Source organism: Chrysemys picta, chromosome 6 (assembly GCF_011386835.1).
Source record: "Chrysemys picta bellii isolate R12L10 chromosome 6, ASM1138683v2, whole genome shotgun sequence".
Taxonomy (NCBI): domain Eukaryota; kingdom Metazoa; phylum Chordata; order Testudines; family Emydidae; genus Chrysemys; species Chrysemys picta.
Genome location: NC_088796.1, coordinates 88,009,296 through 88,030,078, shown reverse-complemented (window position 1 = coordinate 88,030,078; position 20,783 = coordinate 88,009,296). Strand labels below are relative to the sequence as shown.

General features: G+C 40.9%; 1 protein-coding gene across 19 annotated transcripts in view; it reads left to right on the top strand.

Moving 5' to 3' along the window:
* The window catches only part of AOPEP (aminopeptidase O (putative)), a 410,457-nt gene that overhangs the window by 208,168 nt on the left and 181,506 nt on the right, over positions 1-20,783 (top strand). For 18 of the 19 annotated variants that reach the window (XR_010588857.1, XR_010588861.1, XR_010588856.1 and 15 more), the window contains one exon: positions 832-892. Coding sequence is in view for 8 of the 19 variants with exons in the window: in XM_065550410.1 (XP_065406482.1) it covers positions 832-892 (61 nt within the window). In the remaining 11 variants the exon portion in view is untranslated. Of the gene's footprint in view, positions 1-831; positions 893-8,539; positions 8,711-20,783 lie in introns of all 19 variants that reach the window. The other variant, XR_010588863.1, reaches the window with a different exon arrangement.

The window sequence follows — 20,783 nt, the reverse complement described above, 5'->3', positions numbered from 1 at the left end:
TGAGTATATGCCTGTGCACAGTGTACAACTGTGACTGGCACAGCATATGTGGACACTCAGTATGGGTACCAGGGTACGTCTGCTAACAATACATGGACAAGTATCCAGAGAAGCAGGCAAGTGTACATGTAACTTAGGATGCAAATTTAGGTCTTCATCATGCAAACACTTATGTACATGAGTAACTCAGTCCCACTGAGTTCAAATGTGACAGATTGTTTCCTTTCTTAGCAGTTATGGTTTCAGAGTGCATTGTGATTTTACCATAAATGTTATCAGGGAGAAAAGCTGACATCCAAATATATTGGATACTTACCAACTTTAAGGAGGATTTAAGTCCAGCAGTGCATTTTAAAGTCCATAAATCTAAGGCAGTTCAGACTTCATGTCAGTTTTAACTCTGGCATTTTTTCCTTTTATTTTGGTTGCTCCCTCAATAAAATACTGATTTTGACAATCTCCAGTTCATTTTGCTCCCTTTGTTTTTTTCTCAGAAAAGAAAAACAGAAAAGCCACACAAACAGAACCATAGAGCACCTGCTCATGCTTATGTGTTTCATAAATGCAGCTTAGCTTCTTGTACTTTTTCTGTCAGCTTTCATAATCACTGAATTAATCATTTTAGTTTGAAAAACTTAAAATCAGATCTGTCTTAATTTGCAAGTGTCATCTCTGGTAATGTTATTAATTAAAAAGAACAAGAACTGAATTATAAACTACTGCTTAGTCTACAAGGCTTTTATTCTGTTTTTACACAACATGTTTTTCTCTAGAAAATGTACATATTTCTGTAGGTGTGTTCCATGAAACAAGTTTAATTTTATTTTAAAGGTACGGGCTATCTGTTGAAAATATCATCCGGGCCTGGCTTGACACTTCTGGAATACCAAAGGTAAATGCAAAGTATCTTTTCTCAATAAATTTCAGACAATGACTTTTTGTTCAAATCCCTGCCTCTATTATCACAGGTATGGCACAAAATAAATCTCTGTTTTGATGACATCTGCTCTGCATACTGTATAGAATGGGACTCACCTTTTTATCAGTTAAAGTTTTATCAGTTGCAAATAAGCTGCAAAAGGAAAATCTTTGAAACCTTATTTTATTATTAAATGTTCTGATCATTGGAAAGTGTGCTGTAAGGTATTGTAATGAGGTTCACTACATGTAAGGAGCACTGTTTGCCGATGTCAATTTGTGAATTATTGTGACAGCCCTGCTGACACCAGTAACGTCAATAAATATTAAATTATCTGTACTTTGATATTTCATGAATGTTGAGTATTGATCACAGATCTTCCCAATCTGTTACATGAATTATGTGTGTTATAGAGAAGTGCCACCTCTGCTCTCGTTAAGGTGGGGGAGGGATAGCTCAGTGGTTTGAGCATTTGCCTGCTAAACCCAGGGTTATGAGTTCAATCCTTGATGGGGCCACTTAGGGATCTGGGGCAAAATCAGTACTTGGTCCTGCTAGTGAAGGCAGGGGGCTGGACTTGATGACCTTTCAGGGTCCCTTCCAGTTCTGTGAGATAGGTATATCTCCATATAAGGTTGAGCATCACTTTCTGTTGAAAGGTTGACTATTGTAAGTTCTATGCTGTGCCTCTCGAGGGTGATTGGTTGTGTTAGTGGTCCAAATTTGTGGTCATTTGAGCCAGGGTCTCCTGAGAGTCTGCCTAAAAAAACATTTCACAAAATCACCTGGTTCTTCTAACTCTTTTTGTGTACACCTCAGGCTCAAACTATGGTGCTGATTCTTCCCAAACTGACCTCAGGTGCTTGGGATTTATCTCAACTAGTTCATGGTACCCACTGTCCCCTTGGGGAAGCAATATTGAAAAAGGTTTTAAGGGTAAAGTTTGTAACTCCAGGTCAGCACATGCCAAACTGAAGTGCCTACTGTCATGGAGTATGAGGGAGTCAGGGCTCTGCACCCCCCCACTTCCTGCGATTCACCATGACTCTCAGTAAAACAGAAGGTTTATTAAATGACAGGAACACAGTCCAAAACAGAGCTTGTAGGTACAGACAACAGGACCCCCTCAGTCAGGTCCATCTTGGGGGGCAGGGAGCTAGACCCCTGGGGCGCTCCCTCCGTTTCCCCATCCAGCTCCAAACTGAAACTCCCCAGTCCCTCCCCTGGCCTTTGTCTCTTTCCCGGGCCAGGAGGTCACCTGATCCCTTTGTTCTCCAACACCTTCAGTTGGCACTTTTGCAGAGGAGGGGCCCAGGCCATCAGTTGCCAGGAGACAGCGTGTCGGCCATTCTCTGTGCAGACACCATCACACTGGCCCTCTCAGGCTCTGCAACAATCACACCCCCTTATCCCATCACCGAGATACTTAAGAAATGCATAGGGGAAACTGAGGCACCCATACAGTATTCAGTGAAAACATTATGACCATTCCCACTTCGTCACACCTACAAAAAGTGAAAAAGTGAAATGTGTGTGTACAGCAAGATTAGGGCTCTGTGGAAGCCAGAAGGTTTGCAGGCAATGTGGTATCTCAGTAATTAGGTGGCTCAGGGTGACTATCACTGCTCATTGAACATGAGCTGCACCCATGCACCATGAATTTGAGCTCTACCAGTGGTAGCTTTGAGAGAATATGTTATGCATGTTCCCTGCCCTTTTGCCTGCATTCTGCAGGGGTGCATTTTGGAAGTTTTGCCCTGAAACTAAGCTATCTGGTTTAAGAGTGACATTTTAAAGTACTCTAAAATCCACATGCAGATTCTGATTTTACTTTAGAAGTATTGTCAAGGAAATCAGCATTAATTAAATAGAGGGAAGATGAAGGACTATAGTAATCAGTTAGGGTAATGTAATCATAACTCATACTCTTCACGGGTTTCCTGAACAATGGAACTGAGTGTGATCAAAGGAAACAAAATTGTTGGCTCATTTGTTGTTTCTGATAGACAGGTCCCCTAACATGAGCTGCTCATAACATTTTCAGATTCTTATCACCTTTTTGGTCCTGACCTAGGGAATATTGGGTGTAGTGGTGATTTTGGAGCAACGGGGAGGGGGAGGAATGCGGGTGTACTAGAGCAGTGCAGGAGGTGTGAGGTTGGGAAAGTATAGGGGGGTGGCTCTGCTCCTCTGCTAACCTTCATCCTTAGGGCTGTGCTCTGCCATAGCTACTGAGCTGCCAGCACGCACCCTAATGACTCTTATTAGTACAAGAGATCATCTAAACACTGTTTTTGAAAACCCAGTTCAATGACTAGAGTTCTGATGAAGAAAAATGTAGTTTTGCTTTGGTTCCTCAGTGATTAAGGATTTTTGCTGTCTAGGAGCTCAGAAACATGGACACCAGAACTATAAGGAGGAAAAACTGGGCACCTTCCTCTTCGGAAGGGAAGTGGAACCATCTGTGCCCTCCTCCCCCTCCCTCTCTCCCCTACAAATACCTTCTACCCACCACAGTTCCTCCCTGTTGCATCTCCACCAGGCTGAGGAAGGGGGGTCAGTGGCTCCCCTTTCCTCCACTGCTCCCTGATCAGTGAAATAACCCAGAACTCCCTCCCTTCCCATGCTGACTTCAGCAGTGGGGAAAGGGCTCCAGGCTCACCCTTCTCTTTGATGCAGCTGTTCCTAGGGGGAAAGGGTGGTTGCAGAACAGCACAGGAGAATGTGAGGAAGAAAGGAAGGAAGGTCAGAGTTGTGCAGTGCGGGATCTAGGAAGGCTTCAGTTTTTCCCCAAACTCTAGATCTCTATTATCCCCCTCTGCATTTCTCTCCCTGCTTCATTATATGTTCCCACAGTGCTGAGACCATGATGGGAAAAGTGATGAAGCAAGTTCAGTGCGTGGCATGAGCACACACTGCTGAGAGTGAGTCGAGAGCTGAAAACAGACACGGTAGATCCATGGCAGAGGCATACAATGAAGACACTGGGGTGGGAAATGGAATGGGGATGTTCAGTGCCTGGCGCTGTATGCAGCACTGAAATCATATTTGGGAGTTGAGAACATGCTCAGGGCATTCACCAAGATATACTGTGCTGAAACCGGGTGAGGAGTTGAGAACAGGCCTACTCAGTGCATGGTGTTTGGCCACAAGCACTGGAACCAAGGGAGGGGAGATAAGAACACCCAATGAGATGACAAGTATCAGAGGGGTAGCCATGTTAGTCTGGATCTGTAAAAAGCGACAGAGTCCTGTGACACCTTATAGACTAACAGATGTATTGGAGCATAAGCTTTCGTGGGTGAATACTCACTTCGTCAGACGCAAGCATATTCACCCACGAAAGCTTATGCTCCAATACATCTGTTAGTCTATAAGGTTCCACAGGACTCTTTGTCGCCAATGAGATGAGTGAATCAGTGCACACCTTTCAGAACTTTTGTTTTGAGGTTGTATTCATCTCAACTGGGTATTCTCATTTAGCTAAGAATGTCTAATTGAGATGACTGGGCCACTTCCCACCTCTCTGGTGCTCCTATACTGCTCAGAGTAAGCCGTAGCTGCAGACTTAGGGTCAGGAAAGGGAGGAGGACCTGGAAATATTGGATGGGGGTGGGTTTATCTGCTTTGGAGGATGGTGGGGCAAGGTGATTTGAGAAGAAGAGACTGACACTGGTCTCCTCTCACATACTTAAAGTTACTGTAACTTACATGAAATAAAACTTTCAAAATATTGTGAAATAATCCATGTTTACTCTCCCTTCCCTGTCAACAACTCCACACTCAAAAACCACAACCATTATCACCATTCGACTACAGCAAAGAGCACAGGAGGGGGGAAGATGATTTATAAATTATGTAGCATCTTTAACTTATCCTTAGTTCCACCTGCAAACCCACATGGTAACTACACTTCCCTAATTTAACACTATCTCCTACAAAAACAACTCTTTTTTGTTTTTTTGATTTTTTTAAAAACACCTAGGAAATTCACTGACAAAATACTTTAACACAGAGATAAAGTTGTCCAGGGAGTGCCTGGTGCCCTTCCAAAACATTGAGTCTAACTGCATTCAAACCTCTGAAAACCAGGAAATACACAGCTAAAATACACACCATCTCCACAACACAATCTTAAGTCTGCCCTCTTTGAGCAATGCTCCAACATGCCTTTAACACACATACTTGCACTCAGCCTTTGTAGATGCTGCAGAACACTAAGGGAACAGTGTACAGGAGCACTATAGGACAAATTCTTAACATCTTCTCTTTGCTAAGGCAAAGCTTGGGTTTAGGTCAGGAGTAGCAAAGTGGAGCTATCTACACCTGGTCTATGCTCATACTGAGTCTACTCCTTGCAAATCACTCCAGGCTTGCTAAATGGTACAGTCCCTTCACCAGGCTGCTGACAATCCCTATGATAGGATTCCTCGAGTCATCACTACTGATACAACCTGCAGAACTCAGCACTGAAATGAGACATACTTGATGTCTCAAGGAACATATGCATCTCTCCTCATATCATAGAATCGTAGGACTGAAGGGGACCTCTTGAGATCATCTAGTCCAGTCCCCTGCACTCATGGCAGGACTATGTAATAACTAGACCATCCCTGACAGGTGTTTGTCTAACCTGCTCTTAAAAATCTCCAATGATGGAGATTCCACAATGTCCCTAGGCAATTTATTCCAGTGCTTAACTACCCTGACAGTTAGGAAGTTTTTCCTAATGTCCAACCTAAACCAGCCTTTAAACCTGTAATTTAAGCCCATTGCTTCTTGTCCTGTCCTCAGAGGTTCAGGAGAACAATTTTTCTCCCTCTTCCTTGTAACAACCTTTATGTACTTGAAAACTGTTATCATGTCCCCCCCTTTTAGTTGTCTATTCTCCAGACTAAACAAACCCAATTGTTTCAATCTTCCCTCGTACGTCATGTTTTCTAGACCTTTAATAATTGTTGTTGCTCTTCTCTGGACTTTCTCCAATTTGTCCACATCTTTCCTGAAACGTGGTGCCCTGAACTGGACATAATACTCCAGTTGAGGCCTAATCAGTGCATAGTAGATCGGAAGAATTACTTCCTGTGTCTTGCTTACAACACTCCTGCTGATTCATATTTAGCCTGTGATCCACTATGACCCCCAGATCTCTTTCCACAGTACTCTTTCCTAGGCAAGTCATTTCCCATTTTGTATGTGTGCAACTGATTGTTCCTTGCTAAATGGAGTACTTTGCATTTGTCCTTATTGAATTTCATCCTATTTACTTCAGACCATTTCTCCAATTTGTCCAGAACATTTTGAATTTTAATCCTGTCCTCCAAAGCACTAGAAACCCCTCCCAGTTTGGTATAGTCTGCAAACTTTAAAAGTGTATTCTCTATGCCGTTATCGAAATCATTGATGAAGATATTGAATAGAACCAGACCCAGAACCGATCCCTGCAGGACTCCACTTGATATGCCCTTGTAGCTTGATTGTAAACCACTGATAACCACTGGTTTTCTAACCAGTTATGCACCCACTTTATAGTAGTTCCGTCTAGGTTTATTTCTCTAGTTTGTTTATGAGACCAGGGCCAGCGTTAGCAAGAGCGGGGCCCGATTCCTGGGGGCGGGGCTTGCTGCAAGCCCCGCCCCCAGGAATCGAGCCGCACTCCAGCCGTGTTCGCTGGGCTTGGGTCCGGCCCATAGATTGGTATGACAGATTTGTTCTTGACAAATCCATGCTACCTGTTACTTATCACCTTATAGATGTTTGCAAATTGATTGCTTAATTATTTGCTCCATTATCTTTCTGGGTACTGAAGTTAAGCTGACTGGTTTGTAATTCTCTCGGTTGTCATTATTTCCCTTTTTATAGATTGGCACTATATTTGTGCTTTTTCAATCCTCTGGAATCTCTCCCATTTTCCATGACTTTTCAAAGATAATCGCTAATGGCTCAGATATCTCCTTAGTCAGCTCCTTGAGTATTCTAGGATGTATTTCATCAGGCCCTGATGACTTGAAGACATCTAACTTGTCTAAGTAACTTTTAACTTGTTCTTTCCCTATTTTAGCCTCTGATCCTACCTCATTTTCAATGGCATTCACTATGTTAGACATCCAGTCGCTGTTAGTCTCTAAGGTGCCACAAGTACTCCTGTTCTTCTTTTTGCGGATACAGACTAACACGGTTGCTACTCTGAAATCTTTTTGGTGAAAACTGAAACCAAAAAGTCATTTAGCACTTCTGCTATTTCCACATTTTCTGTTATTGTTTTTCCCGCCTGCTCTAACTAATCCCTCTAACTTTCAGTACAACTCGGCCTAACGTGAACACAGCTGGAGAGCATGCAGATACATACTGGAATTCATATCTTTCAAACACAGTGCAAACAATGGCACATTCTCTTTGGGCTGGTCCACACTAAGCCCCCAGTTCGAACTAAGATACGCAACTTCAGCTACATGAATAATGTAGCTGAAGTCGAAATATCTTAGTTCGAACTTAAAGGTACTTACCGCAGGTCCACACGCGGCAGGCAGGCTCCCCCGTCGACTCCGCCTACTCCTCTTGCGGAGCAGGATTACCAGCGTCGACGGCGAGCACTTCCGGGATCGATTTATCGCATCTAGACAAGACACGATAAATCGATCCCAGAAAATCGATTGCTTGCCGCCGAACCAGTGGGTAAGTATAGACGTACCCTTTGTTTCTTCATGTCAACTTATGACAGTAGCTATACTGAACCATTCCCAATGGCTATTGCCAGCTCCATGGGGCAGAGTTAAGGTTGCATTGTGGAGGTAGCACATATCTTAAGTCTTTATTTCCTGGTTATCAGAGCTGAACTCAATTTTCTGGAAGAACAGGAGGCACCACTGGGCAAGTTTAAATCTGCATTAACAAAGTTTCTTGTCAGTGAATTTAGAGAGCATTATGTAGAAACTTTAGGCATGGTACCAAGCCAGTGACTTTGCAGACTCTTCTGCAAAATTTGCTGTAAAGGATCATGACTTGATCTTTAGGTTAGGAATAACAGCAGGCATATTTAGCTGAGTTTCGTATTCCATACAGCAAACAAGAAGGTTGCTTTTTAGAACAGTTATCCTGATGGAAGGAGAAAAAAGTGTTGTTAATTGTGTGCCATTGAGTCGGCACACCAATAATCAGCCACTAATTGGCTTGTGGGACTTTTACTTTATCCATCACTGTAAGGGATTGTTCTGAATGTGACACCAAAACTTATGGAAAAAGGTGGGGAGTAAAATGAAGGAAAAGAAATCTATAATACTTCGGATTGATGTGAAAATTGAGCTGCATATGTCTTCCTAACTAGGATTAGTACTTAAGAATACCCAGCACTGCTAGCAAGTCATTTCAGTATCTGGTGCAAGGGTCTACATAGGCAAAACCTGTGATAAAAATATTTACAAATCCAGCAGAGTCTAAATTACTATAGATTGTCTTTAAAGACCAAAAAGATTTCAAATGTTCTGTAAAAAACAACAGCGTCAGCTAAAATGATACTGGTTTACTATTATTTCTTCCTTTGAGAACAGCACACTGACCCCTTCCCGCTCTTACTCTTTTCCATCAATAACTTTTTTGATGATTAACCCTTTTTGCCTTCAGCAGTTCTCACGCTCTTGCAGGAACTGGTTTCCACTTTAGTGAAAGAAGCTGGAGTTCCTGTCATTCAGTGAATGGGACACCTTATTTATTGAGAGGTCAATTCTGCAAGTTGAGGATCCTCAATTCACACGGAAGTCAAGGGATCTGAGGGTATTCAGCATTTCACAAGATGTTAGTAGCTTGTATTATAAATTATAAACTGAAGTTACTCGTATCTTATGTTAGAACTGATTTAGTAGTTGTTTAGACAGTTTTCATTTTTGGGCAAATTGTAGCCTGGCTAGTGTGCTGGCACAGGGCTATAAGGGGACACAACCACCCCCTTATATCCTTGTGTTGGCTACATGCATCATGGGTAGCAGCACAGAAGGGAAGCAGGCTCTGTAGAATTGTAATGTTCCCTTTCATATGGATGGGTGGAACTAAAGTTCCATTCCCACCAGCCCCAATGGACTGGGTGACAACGCTGCTCCAGACTGTCAGGTAGTATGTACTGCTGGAATGGTTATAGGCTCAGAGCAGTTTAATCCCTCCCATGAGCACTAAAGGGATCAAGAGGGAGTTTGTGACTCTCACCACCAGGACGTGCCAATTGCCCCCGATTCTGGCTACGTAATTATCTCACAATCTGACCCATTCTGCTTTTAATTTTTATTTTGCCAACACAATATTAAAAACCATGAAATACAGTGTAATATTTAAAGTCATTCATAAACCTGATAATCTGAGAGCTCCACAAAGTTCTGAGTGTTCCAGCTCTAAGTTCCCACTGCAAGCATGAAAAAGCCAGCAGTGCTGCTGATAATATTAAATAGATCATATTAGAGGGTTTGACATCACCCAGGATAAAACATATAATGCATCAGTAGATATTTATTTGGAAGAAACATTGAGAATGCCCAAATTATCAAAATATTATGGTCATACATAAAATCTAAAGCTGTATTGCAAATATGGGGGAAACTACTTTTCCAGCCACATCTGGCACTGCTTCCAACTTCTAGTAGTCCAGGGGCAGTTTTTGTCCTACTGCTTATTCTGAATTAGTAAAATGGCTCCTTCATCTTTCTTCCATGTGTTTTATAATTTTGATAGTGGATCTAGTTGTTGCCAGTTTATTTGATTTTTTTTTTTATCTTTTGATGGTTTCCATTCAGGAAACCCACATCAGCCACAGAATACAGAGAAGATTACAAAAAGACTTCACTATCCCAGGTAGTTTATAGTATTATCCACTAAAATGGGTTTAAGATTTTTTTCTCCTGGATTATCCTAATATACAACCTACAGGCACTTGATATTCTATGGAGTTTGTTATTACACATCCAAGAAGCATCTCCAGAGATTACTTTTTTTCCCTATTCAAAATCATCATGCCAGTGTCCATCTTGCACAACTCGGCTGGGTAGTTGTGCAAGTGGTGAAGAGGGATGAATACCAGGCTGTGGATGTGGCCCTATTGAGGTGTCTTCATCCCACTGGAAGAATTAGCCTTTTGTATCCCTTACAATTCTCTGCAATGAAGCAGAGAACTGAAAATTTGTGTAGTGGAAGATTCTCTATTTCTGCCATTGGCCTACAACCAGCATGCTATCCCAAATCCTGCTCCTACACTCTTTGCACAGAACCACAGAGATTTGGCATTATATTCATGTAAAATATAACTAGCAAAACTTGAATACTAGTAAATCTCCATTAGAATTACACCCATAATAAAACCTGAAGAAGAGCTCTGTAAGCTCAAAAGCTTGTTGCTCTCACTAACAGAAGTTGGTCCAATAAAAGATATTACCTCAATGACCTTGTCTCACCCATAATAAAGTAATTCTGTGCTTTCTCCAATTTGTAACCACTAGTTTCTGATCTCACATGCACTTGTGTAAATCAAGAGTTTTATAACAGAAGATGTGTTGTAATGACTGGCCTATCCTTTCTGATGTGGAAGAATTACACAGAACAGCATGACTATCTTCTGGCTACAAAACAACATAATAGAGTACATGTGATGAATGTACATATTTCTGCAGTACCCACTCATTTTCTGAATAATTTTTTTCCAGAAACATACCATGGCTGTGTTAAATAAGGTCAACGTATTGCATTTGTTGAATTTGCCACTTATCAGATCAAGAATCAGCAGCCTTCAGGATGTATTGAAGTTTCAGAAGTGACTCACCACAGGATTGTAGCAGCTTTTCATCCTGTGCTAGGCTAATAATGACTTAACACCCTTAACTTTGGTCAATGAGTTAAGCTGACATGTAGTGGAATGAGAAGCACTCAGCAGCTCTTAGAGCTGGAAAGCACCTATAAGACCACTCAACACCCCCCACCACCTCTGACATTACTGGATTGCTCTCTAAAGCATATTTTCTTGTGTTTTTATCATGTCTAGTTTTAAATGTCTTAGGTGATGGGGCTTCCACACCTTTCTTAGGACTACAATCTAATAGAGCTTGTTGTCAATGAAGATTTTCCTATAGTTGTCGCATTTTTTTCTTTGTAATCTGATTACTCTACTTAGAACTTCGTATTCCTCCCTAAATAAGTAATGCTTTAAAAAATATATATAAACAGTTATCTTTACCCACCCTCAACTCTCCTTAGCTGTTGTTTAGCCAACTAATATATAAGATGATCCCTAAACCCCTTTGCTTTGCGCACTACTCTGAACGCCCTCCAATTTGTCTATATTTTCTCCTGTCCCTGTTGAAATTGAATTCTTTCTTAGTATAGGAAAAATACCATTATTTATTGATAAGATACTATGAGTGCTCTTCTAAATTGCTCTTTCATAATGAAGTGATCTTCCTCAGTGTCACATTAAATTAAAATATCTCTTTCTCAGTCAAAATATGTAGCCAATATGCTCTTTCATGACACGTTTTCCATTAGTACTTGAACCGGATATATTAAAGTGGTGATATGTGTTCCTTAAATTAAATTTGGAATTTGTATGTAATCACAAGACTACGTGACCTGTGGCTGAATCATGAACAGTGGAACTAGAGGCTATGTCTACACTATAAGCACTACAGTGGCACAGCTGTAGCTCTATAGCTATGCCATTGTAGCGCCGTAGTGTAGATACTTCCTACAGTGACAGAAGGAGCTTTTCTGTCAATGTAGGTAATCCACCACCCCAAGCAGTGGTAACTAGGTCTATGGAAGAATTCTTCCGTTGACCTGGCTGTGTCTACACCAGTGGGTGGGTCAACTTAATTGTGGCGCTGAGGGTGTGAATTTTTACACACCCCTAAACAACATAGTTAGCTTGATCTAAATTTTAAGTGTAGGCCATTGGCCAGAGCCAGAGGGCCCATGTTCCCTAGAGGAACTGTTATGGGTGAGACAGCAGGGGAACTGAGAAACTAATGGAGTTAGGCTAGAAGAAACACAGCTATGTAGACAGAGCATGCATGGAATCTAATAAAATTCTACTTGTTCAACTTATCCTGCATTCAGCTTCACTCGTTGCTAACAAAACAGTGTTCAAAACAGCAAATACCACAATCAGATTGCATGAGTTGACAGTACTCTTCTTCCTGCTCCCCCGCCCTCTTGCCCAGCTTGTCTCTTTCTGTTCCTATTTAGGACTTAATTCCACATTTGCTCTACTTTCCAGTATGCACTACGCCGCATGAGTGGCAGAATAGGGACACTAATTCTGAATGAACAACTGGACATAAACTCCTCCTAGAGACTATTAAGAGTTGTGCCATGTTTGTTTTCGTCTTTTTAAACCTTTATTTCCTTTTTCCTCTGCTGGTTTTGTTTCTTGGTTGAAAATGCTTTTCAGTAGCATTCACAATTATATGGGCTTCTATGCATAATCTGTCATTTAAACCCCATCTTTTGGATTATTTCAGCAAGTGTCTGGTTTTGTATCTGGCTGGCTCTTAGACTGTCCAGTTTGATGTAGAAAGTGAACTGGATGATTAGGGTTATTGGAGATCTGAGGGCCAAACTTCATGAGCCAATTAAACAATCCAGGAAAAATATAATTTGTGAAATGCCAAAAATCAATGTAAGAAATGTCTTTTATTGGTTTTATAAACTTTTGGGGGATGTTACAGCAACACCTTTATTTACTATGGATAATAGGTTATTACTAAGGAGAGTTCCTGGCTGTTGTCCCACTTACAAACTTTATAGATTTCCTGTTTCCTATTACTAAGAGAGAATGATGACTAAGGGTTCTTAGGATAGATTGCATAGATGATGCATCATAAATTAGTAGTTAACAGTCAATTACTAACAAACTGACCAAATCCAAATGTCATTAGAAAGGAGTGCTCCTCTTACACCTCTAGAAGATAGTTATTATTTGTTTATCTAAGGTTTACAGTGTGTATAGACAGGCATTCAGCAAAGAAGTAACTCCTTCAGGGTCAGTGTTTCCACTGAACTATGTAACTTAATCCTTGGTATTTCTTGTCATGTCTTATCTCTAAGATTTCTGTCTGAATGTGATATTTGTAAGTATTTGATGGGGAAGGCAACAAACAACTGAAATCCTCTCCATTTGTGCAAGTCAGGTACATGAGTAGGCATTGGCAATATGGACTTCTGCTTAGCAGACAAAGTTTATTCAACCCCATAATTTGGCATAGGGTTTTTAGATTTTTTTTTCACTCCATGAAGATGACTAGTGACTCTGTTAGATTAATTTCAAATCTTGTGGTGAGTACTGGTCACAAGAATAACATGCTGTTGCTTTAATGCTCAAACTTGCTACATAACTCACCTCAAACTATTTTTTGGCCTAACAGAACACAGAGATGTGTGCATGCATTTTCAAATCACTGCAGAGTATATAATTGATATTTGAGACATAATCTGAAGAAAGCTTAATTGCTAACTTATATGTGAAAAATACTTACGGTTGGTGATAGATATTGTTTGAAAAATAGATAGTTGCCCTCAAGAATAATGGTCACCTTGGGTTATTAACCTGTCTGCAGAGTGGAAAATTAAATGATCCTTAAAATGCTCTTAATGTATTTAAATTTGCATAGGTCAATACAATAATTGGGCTAGTTGAATCTCTAATAATAACAAGGATGAGACAAACCTTTAAAAATAAAATTCATTGGTGGTCTGTCATTTCAGAAATTAGTAGTTCTGTCAACACTCATCTCATTTTCAGCAGTCTAAATAAAACTCAGGAGGATGAGATTTTGTGATGTATAGACGTGCACTGAAACAAACTGTAGCATATTGTAAGGTGCATAGATCCAGATGAATCATGAACAGAAACAGACCAAGATAGATTGTGCAAACAGAATGTTTCTATACACTGTTACTTTTGATCATGCCCTTTAAAGGGATATGAAGACAATAACCAAGTCAATTAACTGTATGAAGAATTTGATGCAGGCAATATTATTTTATATTGGGCAAGTTATCATTCTATAAAGTGTACTATAGTCAATGTTAATTTTGTAGGTAAGCCTTACATTGATCTGAATTAAAGATGGTTCTTCACATATCAATTTTATGAATTTCACTTACATGTTTCTACCAATTATACTTAAGGTGCTAATAGGGTAGGATCCAGAAATGGACATATTTTGTTTATGGAGTGGTTTAGACATAATTATAAATGATTAAATATAAAAATGCCCCAGACTTGAATTTTAGAGTGTTAAGATGTATGTTATATCACACACAGTTTAAAAAAATCTTGTGTGGTTTTGGAGAAATTTCAAATAGTATGCGATTTTGATTCTGTGCTGTATTCTGATCATTATTGCATATGATTTTATAATAGAAAATGATGTATGGAGGAGGATGTGATGGGTTGGCCCCCCTTTTGGGAGTGCCACCTGATGTGATGGGTTGGCCCCCCTTTCGGGAGTGCCACCTGATCCGCCTGGATCTCTCCCCCCCCACACACACACACTCTGCTGCTGGGTGAGGCTCTCAAGCCCCCCTTTCCAGCACACACACAGGCAGGGACATGCCCTGTATAATCACACACAGTCTGCAATCAGCTCCGTGTGGGAGGGCTCAGCTCGGGGAATTGCACAGCGCTCTGGTGCATACCTCCTCTGGAGTATAAACCAAAAATTATATTGTCTTGTGCTGTATAGAGATCTATATAGCATAAACTCATGAAATTTGCCCTCTCTCTCAATGTGGAGGAAGATATGCACAGCTTTTTGCCCCCTCCCCCTGTTATGAATTGCACAAACTGGGTTTTAGAATAAACAAGAAACAAGTTTATTAACTACAAAAGGTACATTTTAAGTGATTATAAGGGATAGCAAACAGAACAAAGCAGATTACTGAGCAAAATAAACAAACATGCACCCTAAGCTTAATTCACTAAAGAAACTGGTTACAAATAGTAATTTCTCACCCTAAATGTTGTTTTAGGCAGGTTGCAAAGTTTCTGCAGCTTGGAGTTCCAGAAATTTCTCTTCACAGGCTAGACCCCTGTTTCAGCCTGGGTCCAAGTCCTTTCTTCCCAGATCAGTCTTGGATGTTTACAGCAGTCATCCTGGGTAGAGATTCAGTGAAGAACCAGTGATCTTGATTAACTCACTCTCCAGCCTTAAATAGAATTTACATAAGGCAGGAATCTTTTGTTTCCCTGTTTGATCCCCACTCCCCTTCTTCAGTGGAAAAGTACCAGCAGTTTCCAAGGTGGTATTTCGTACCAAGTGACATCATCACATGACCTTGCAGTGTTAAAGCAACCATGAGACAAGACTTATTTGTAATGTCCACAGGAAGGAACTACAGGAAGATGGGCAATCAGCATCTTCAAAGACTCATTGTCTTTCCTAATGGCCCATCCAGGCTGATAGTTTACTGTCTGGTGGTATACTGTCCCCAGGTATAACCACACTTGTAATTGTTACATAATCAATATTCCTAACTACAGATACAGAAAGGATACATGAATACAAATTGGATAATCACATTCAGTAAATCATAACCTTTCCAATGATATCTCACAAGACCCGTCTTGCATCAAATACATCATAGTTATGCCATATTCATATCATAAGCATATTTCTGTAAATAATATGGGGCATAACATCAAAGAGGGGTCTTTTGGCTAATGCACAGAATCTAATTAATGGTTATAACACAGGCTCCCTATGTGACCTGAGCAATCACTTAGGCTAAAATTTTCAAATATGGTGGCTGAGGTTAGGCACCTAAACTCATTTAGATTAATAAATGAGTTCACCTCACCTCTGAAAATCAAATGCCTAATATAGATTTAGGTGTTCAACCTAGGCGCCATGTTTGAAAATGTTGGCCTTAACCTCTTTGTGCCTCAGTTTCCATATCCTTGATTAGAAAGTGCTAGAGAAGTAAGAAATAGTATGTTATTATGCCAAAAAATATACTAAATGAGATTCCTTAGTATAAATCACTGGCTTCAGTTTAGTGACCAGCTAAAAACTTCAAATATAATTTAATCCCTCTAACATAAATCAGAAGCAGCAAGATTCTTGTCTCTCCCTTTAGGTTTTCTTACAGTATAATACACCTCTACCCCGATATAACGCTGTACTCGGGAGCCAAAAAATCTTACCGAGTTATAGGTGAAACCGTGTTATATTGAATTTGCTTTGATCCACCAGAGCGTGCAGCTCCGCCCACCCGGAGCACTGCTTTACTGCGTTATATCCGAATTTGTGTTATGTTGGGTCGCGTTATATCGGGGTAGAGGTGTATATATACAACAGAGAACAAAAAGGTACATAAATCTGAATCAGTAATTGCAAAAGGCCTAAAGGGGAAGTTTATTTTAAATATTTTTTTCATTTCTAATATAAATGTGAACTGAATTCCTAAGGTTTGTGCATTAGAATATGTTATTTATGACAAGTTTAATAAAGCTCTAAAAGCTCTTTGTGGTTCCCTTTTCTATTAATCGCACTGCTGAGCACAAAAGCTGTGTTATGTGCAGAATGACTGGGCTTATCCCTAGTTATGTTTGGTATCTAAAAAACAATAAGAGTTTGCTGCCTGGCTGATCAGTGCTGGATCAAATTCGCATTCCCAAGCTCCCACTCTCCCACCTACATATGCAGAGGGTGAAAACATAGCAAAGAGAGGGAAGACAGGTCCTTTTTTGCAGAGATTTTGAACTGAGGCTCTCCTAATATGGATACAGCTGGGACTGTGTAACATTAAACATTGATTTTAATCCATTGCTTGCAAAAGCATCCTAAGAAAAACACAGAGATTAGCAGCCAATTAATTCTTACTTTGCCCATTGTTTTCCTTGGCCAACTGAAACAATTCATAGAGGACTTAAATAGTGTGTGAGTTACCTTGAAAACAAACAGCTTTTCTTTTAGGATAATTATAGCAGTAGCCCTCCAAACATAGCCCAAATCTTTCAAGTTTAGAATAACTCAAGTGTTTCCAGCTCTTTTGACATTTTTTTCAGCATATAAAATAATAAAAATCAAGAGCTGTTTTAGAAAATAATGTGCCAGCTATTTTTAGTGTAGAGGTGTAGAAGTTGTAGGTGTGGAAAATAAAACACTACCTTTCCAAAGCTCTGGGCATCCATCCCCAGTGATCCAGGATATTTAAAAGGTGTGTGTTTGTGTCTATTTTTCAGGGTTTAACCCTGAGGGAAATGTCCCAATATTCCAAGTTTTTAACAAGCAATATCTATAAGTGGAAGAAATTAAGACACAGGGGAAGGATATCTAATGCGCACACACACATATACACACACACATATACTTATACCATGTCTATTGTGGTGATGTCCATGTAGTTCCAGCCTGCTGCTAACTGACCGGTCCCTCTCAGTGGAGTGCACCACTAAGGTATGTCTACACTACCTGCCAGATTGATTCCCCGAGCACTCTCCCGTCGACTCCTGTACTCCACCGCCGTGAGAGGCACAGGCGGAGTCAACGGGGGGCGGGGAGGAGCAGTCGACTCACCGCAGTGAAGACACCGCGATGAGTATGTCTAAGTACATCGACTTCAGCTACATTATTCACGTAGCTGAAGTTGCGTAACTTAGATCGATTCTCTCCCCCCCACACCCTCCCAGTGTAGACCAGGCCTGAGAGACCAATTGTTGAGTTCTACCTGCTACTGCATTTGGGCTTCCTGTACTTAATATGAATGGGAGAGCCAGCAATTGATCATCTTCTTGCTGACTCATTCAGTTTCCGACAGAAACTGACAATCTTGGTATTGAGATCAATTAACCTGCCACTGTATTCAGAGCTCTCAACAGAGAGTGTCCCTTCTAATACTCTGGCCACTGGAGGAGCTGCCTTGAAGTTCTCAGTTTTTGATGCTTGGTTCACACTCTGTGCCAAGATACCTCAGAATCCACTTTAAATTCCACTTTAAATTAGATGAAGTTGGAGTGCTGTTGTGCTGAGGATGGTGTCTGCTTCTTGAGAGTGAACTCCCTCTGTGTATAATGCACTGGCCTTGATACTAGTCTTCTCAGTGTCCCTGATGCCAACAGTTTTGATGCAGCCAGTGTCAAGATCTTTCCAGGTTTAGATTTAGCCCCAGGCTTCTCCTTAGGCACTACTTTGTATAGTGCTCTATAGTCAGGCTGGTGATTCAGGGGATGACAACTTCTATTCATAGAGAAAACATGGGATTCTTTTAATGATAAATACATCTCCACAGGAGACAGTGACTCCCTGTATGAAGGGATAGTCTCCCCAAGAGGCTGCTAGCAGTTTTCTCCCATCTCCCTCATTTTGTGGTGCCTAGAGAGAAAACAGATGTTTTGCACAGTGCAGTGTTATATTACCCTGAACTTTGTATGCTAGCTTTCATTTTGAATGCATGGCTTTACCAGCCCCTGGTAAGATGTGGGCTAACAGGTCTTTGTGGCCACTGGGCTAGATGAATTGTGGAAGAAGACTTCTGTCTGGACTAAGTTTCTTTATGGCGACCATTGCCAGGTCTCTGAACTCCTTCAAGAGATCATTAAGGCTTCAAGTGCTATCCTACACCGAAAATAATCTCTTAGTGTAGCATGTGGAGGCGTCTTTGCAGTGAAAGAGATGGAGACCACTTCATATTTTTCCAGTTTGTGTTCCATCCCTGGAGGCTGGCACAAATGATATGTGAGAGCCAGCAGGTGTTCAATTGGACCATGCTTTTAATGTTGGTTCTCATACCTTCAATTGCAATTGTAGCTTTGATGGTATGCTTTCACAAAAGGCTTCCTGAAAACCCATTGAAAGCAAGGGTACAGGTCTGTCACACCACATCCAGTGGATAGACAGCACCTAGACTCATCTGGCCTGGATTCAGTCCAAGATTAACACCTAGTTAGCAAGGGATTCCAGCAACTGAGTCCATGCCTCTTACCAAAGTCGCTGCAGCACAACTTCATACTCAGACAGGTCATGTGTACTGGCACCCTGAACAGTCTTGAATATACTAAGGATTCTCAGAATCCTGGTATCCTAAAGGGAGATACTGATTCATATAGTCAACCAAGCCTAGATATTCCTGCTTCTACTTGCCTATTGGGAGGGAGAGCTATCCCAGACAAACCAAAACAACCTGTGTCAGACCTTTTATGAAGAATGTTTTCACTAGTGAACAATTGATCATATTTTCTTCTGATAGGGTAAATCAGAGTTAGGTATCTTTTCCTTGCACCTGATTAGGAAGCTATACTCTGCCACTCATGACATCAAGAGAAGACCATGTTAACAAGGAATGCCTTTCCCATCCACTCCAGAGAAACTCCAATATGTCTATACACCTGCCCTTCTGGTAGTAAGGGGACTTGATGAAGCTCAGGAGAGAAGGGTATTCAAGCATTTTATAAACTACTATTACAGGCCACATCAAGTACAGTTCTCATCTGTCTCATAGATGGCCAAGAATTTTTTTCCTCATCAGGTCTTGGATAATTGCTCAATAGGCAGACATGTCAATCCATCCCTACCTGGGAAACCTCTCTCAGATGGCCTGGCTACTAATAAAGTGGCTTGTAACACAGATATGGAGGGGAATTTTCAAAGGTGGTGATCTGAGTGTTCTAGAAGGGGTTTTGAAAATACATCTACAACATTGTCTGCTTTGTCAGGCTTCTGTCTTTCTCCTCAGATGAGTGCACAGGAAGAAGGATTTTCTGGAAGAGCAAGTCTGGCCTGAAAGCGGTACATATACATAGGAATGTGCACAAGGGAGGATACTGGTCACATCATGCTAGCAGTGAGAGAGAGCAACAACAAAGAGTCTCTTGAAGGGCACAGGTGTTTATAGGGACTTACAATTCTGAGCTCCCTGCATGGAATCTGGACAATCATATCTCCCAGAATATGGATATGCTCAAGAGTGCTTGATCTCAAATACAGAAAACCTTCCACCACCAAAGCTTACAGAGACACTTGGAGGACATGGTATGTTTGGTGCATGAGGTCAAAGTTGAACTCCCCTGAGACAGTCCACATAAAATATTCTGGACTTCCTTCGTTTTGATTTTTATAGTGGTCTGAGCTGTAGTTCATTGGAAGTCTCAGCCCAAGGGTACCATTCATCCCGTCCTTTCCAGTTCTAGCCTGCTTCTTCAGTCGCACCAAATTCTGAAAGCAACATGGTTTCAAAGCCCCTAAATCCAATGCCCAGTGGAACACTGGAGCCTCAATTTAGTATTTGAAACTATTATTAAATTACCTTGTGAACCATTGGGTAAGGGATCCCTTGTATTTTCTGAATCTAAAGTTTGCTTTTGTTTTGGCTATCGTGAGAGTTAGAGTAGAGAGTTTGTGAATGTTAGGCCTTTTTCCATCAAGGAGCCTGAAGTCCACACCAGCTGGTGCTGAGGCCACAGCTTGCCTTTGTTCTTAAGAGAAACTAATCTTCCACTTTAAATTAGTCAAAATGTCATTGTCTTTTTTTGTCTCAAATCCATTCATGCCTTGGAAAAACAATTACAGACTTGGGGTGAAATCCTGACTCCTGACATCAATGAAAAAACATCTATGACTTCATTGAAACCAGGATTTTACCCTTTAAATGCAGTCAGGACGGTAAAGTTCTACTTCCACAGAACTTGAATTAAACTGGAAGTTCAATGATGTCTTGGTATTATATGGTGAATCCTACCAAGGGATGCAAAATCTTGTGTTTTAGGAGGATGAAGTCAAATATCTTCCAAGCTTACAGGGCATCTCACCAAGATCCTCTTGAAAGTGTAGATGCCATTGCAGAATTGTGACTCTAAAACCTTTACAGCTCTCTCTGTCTCTTCTGTATGTGTGCT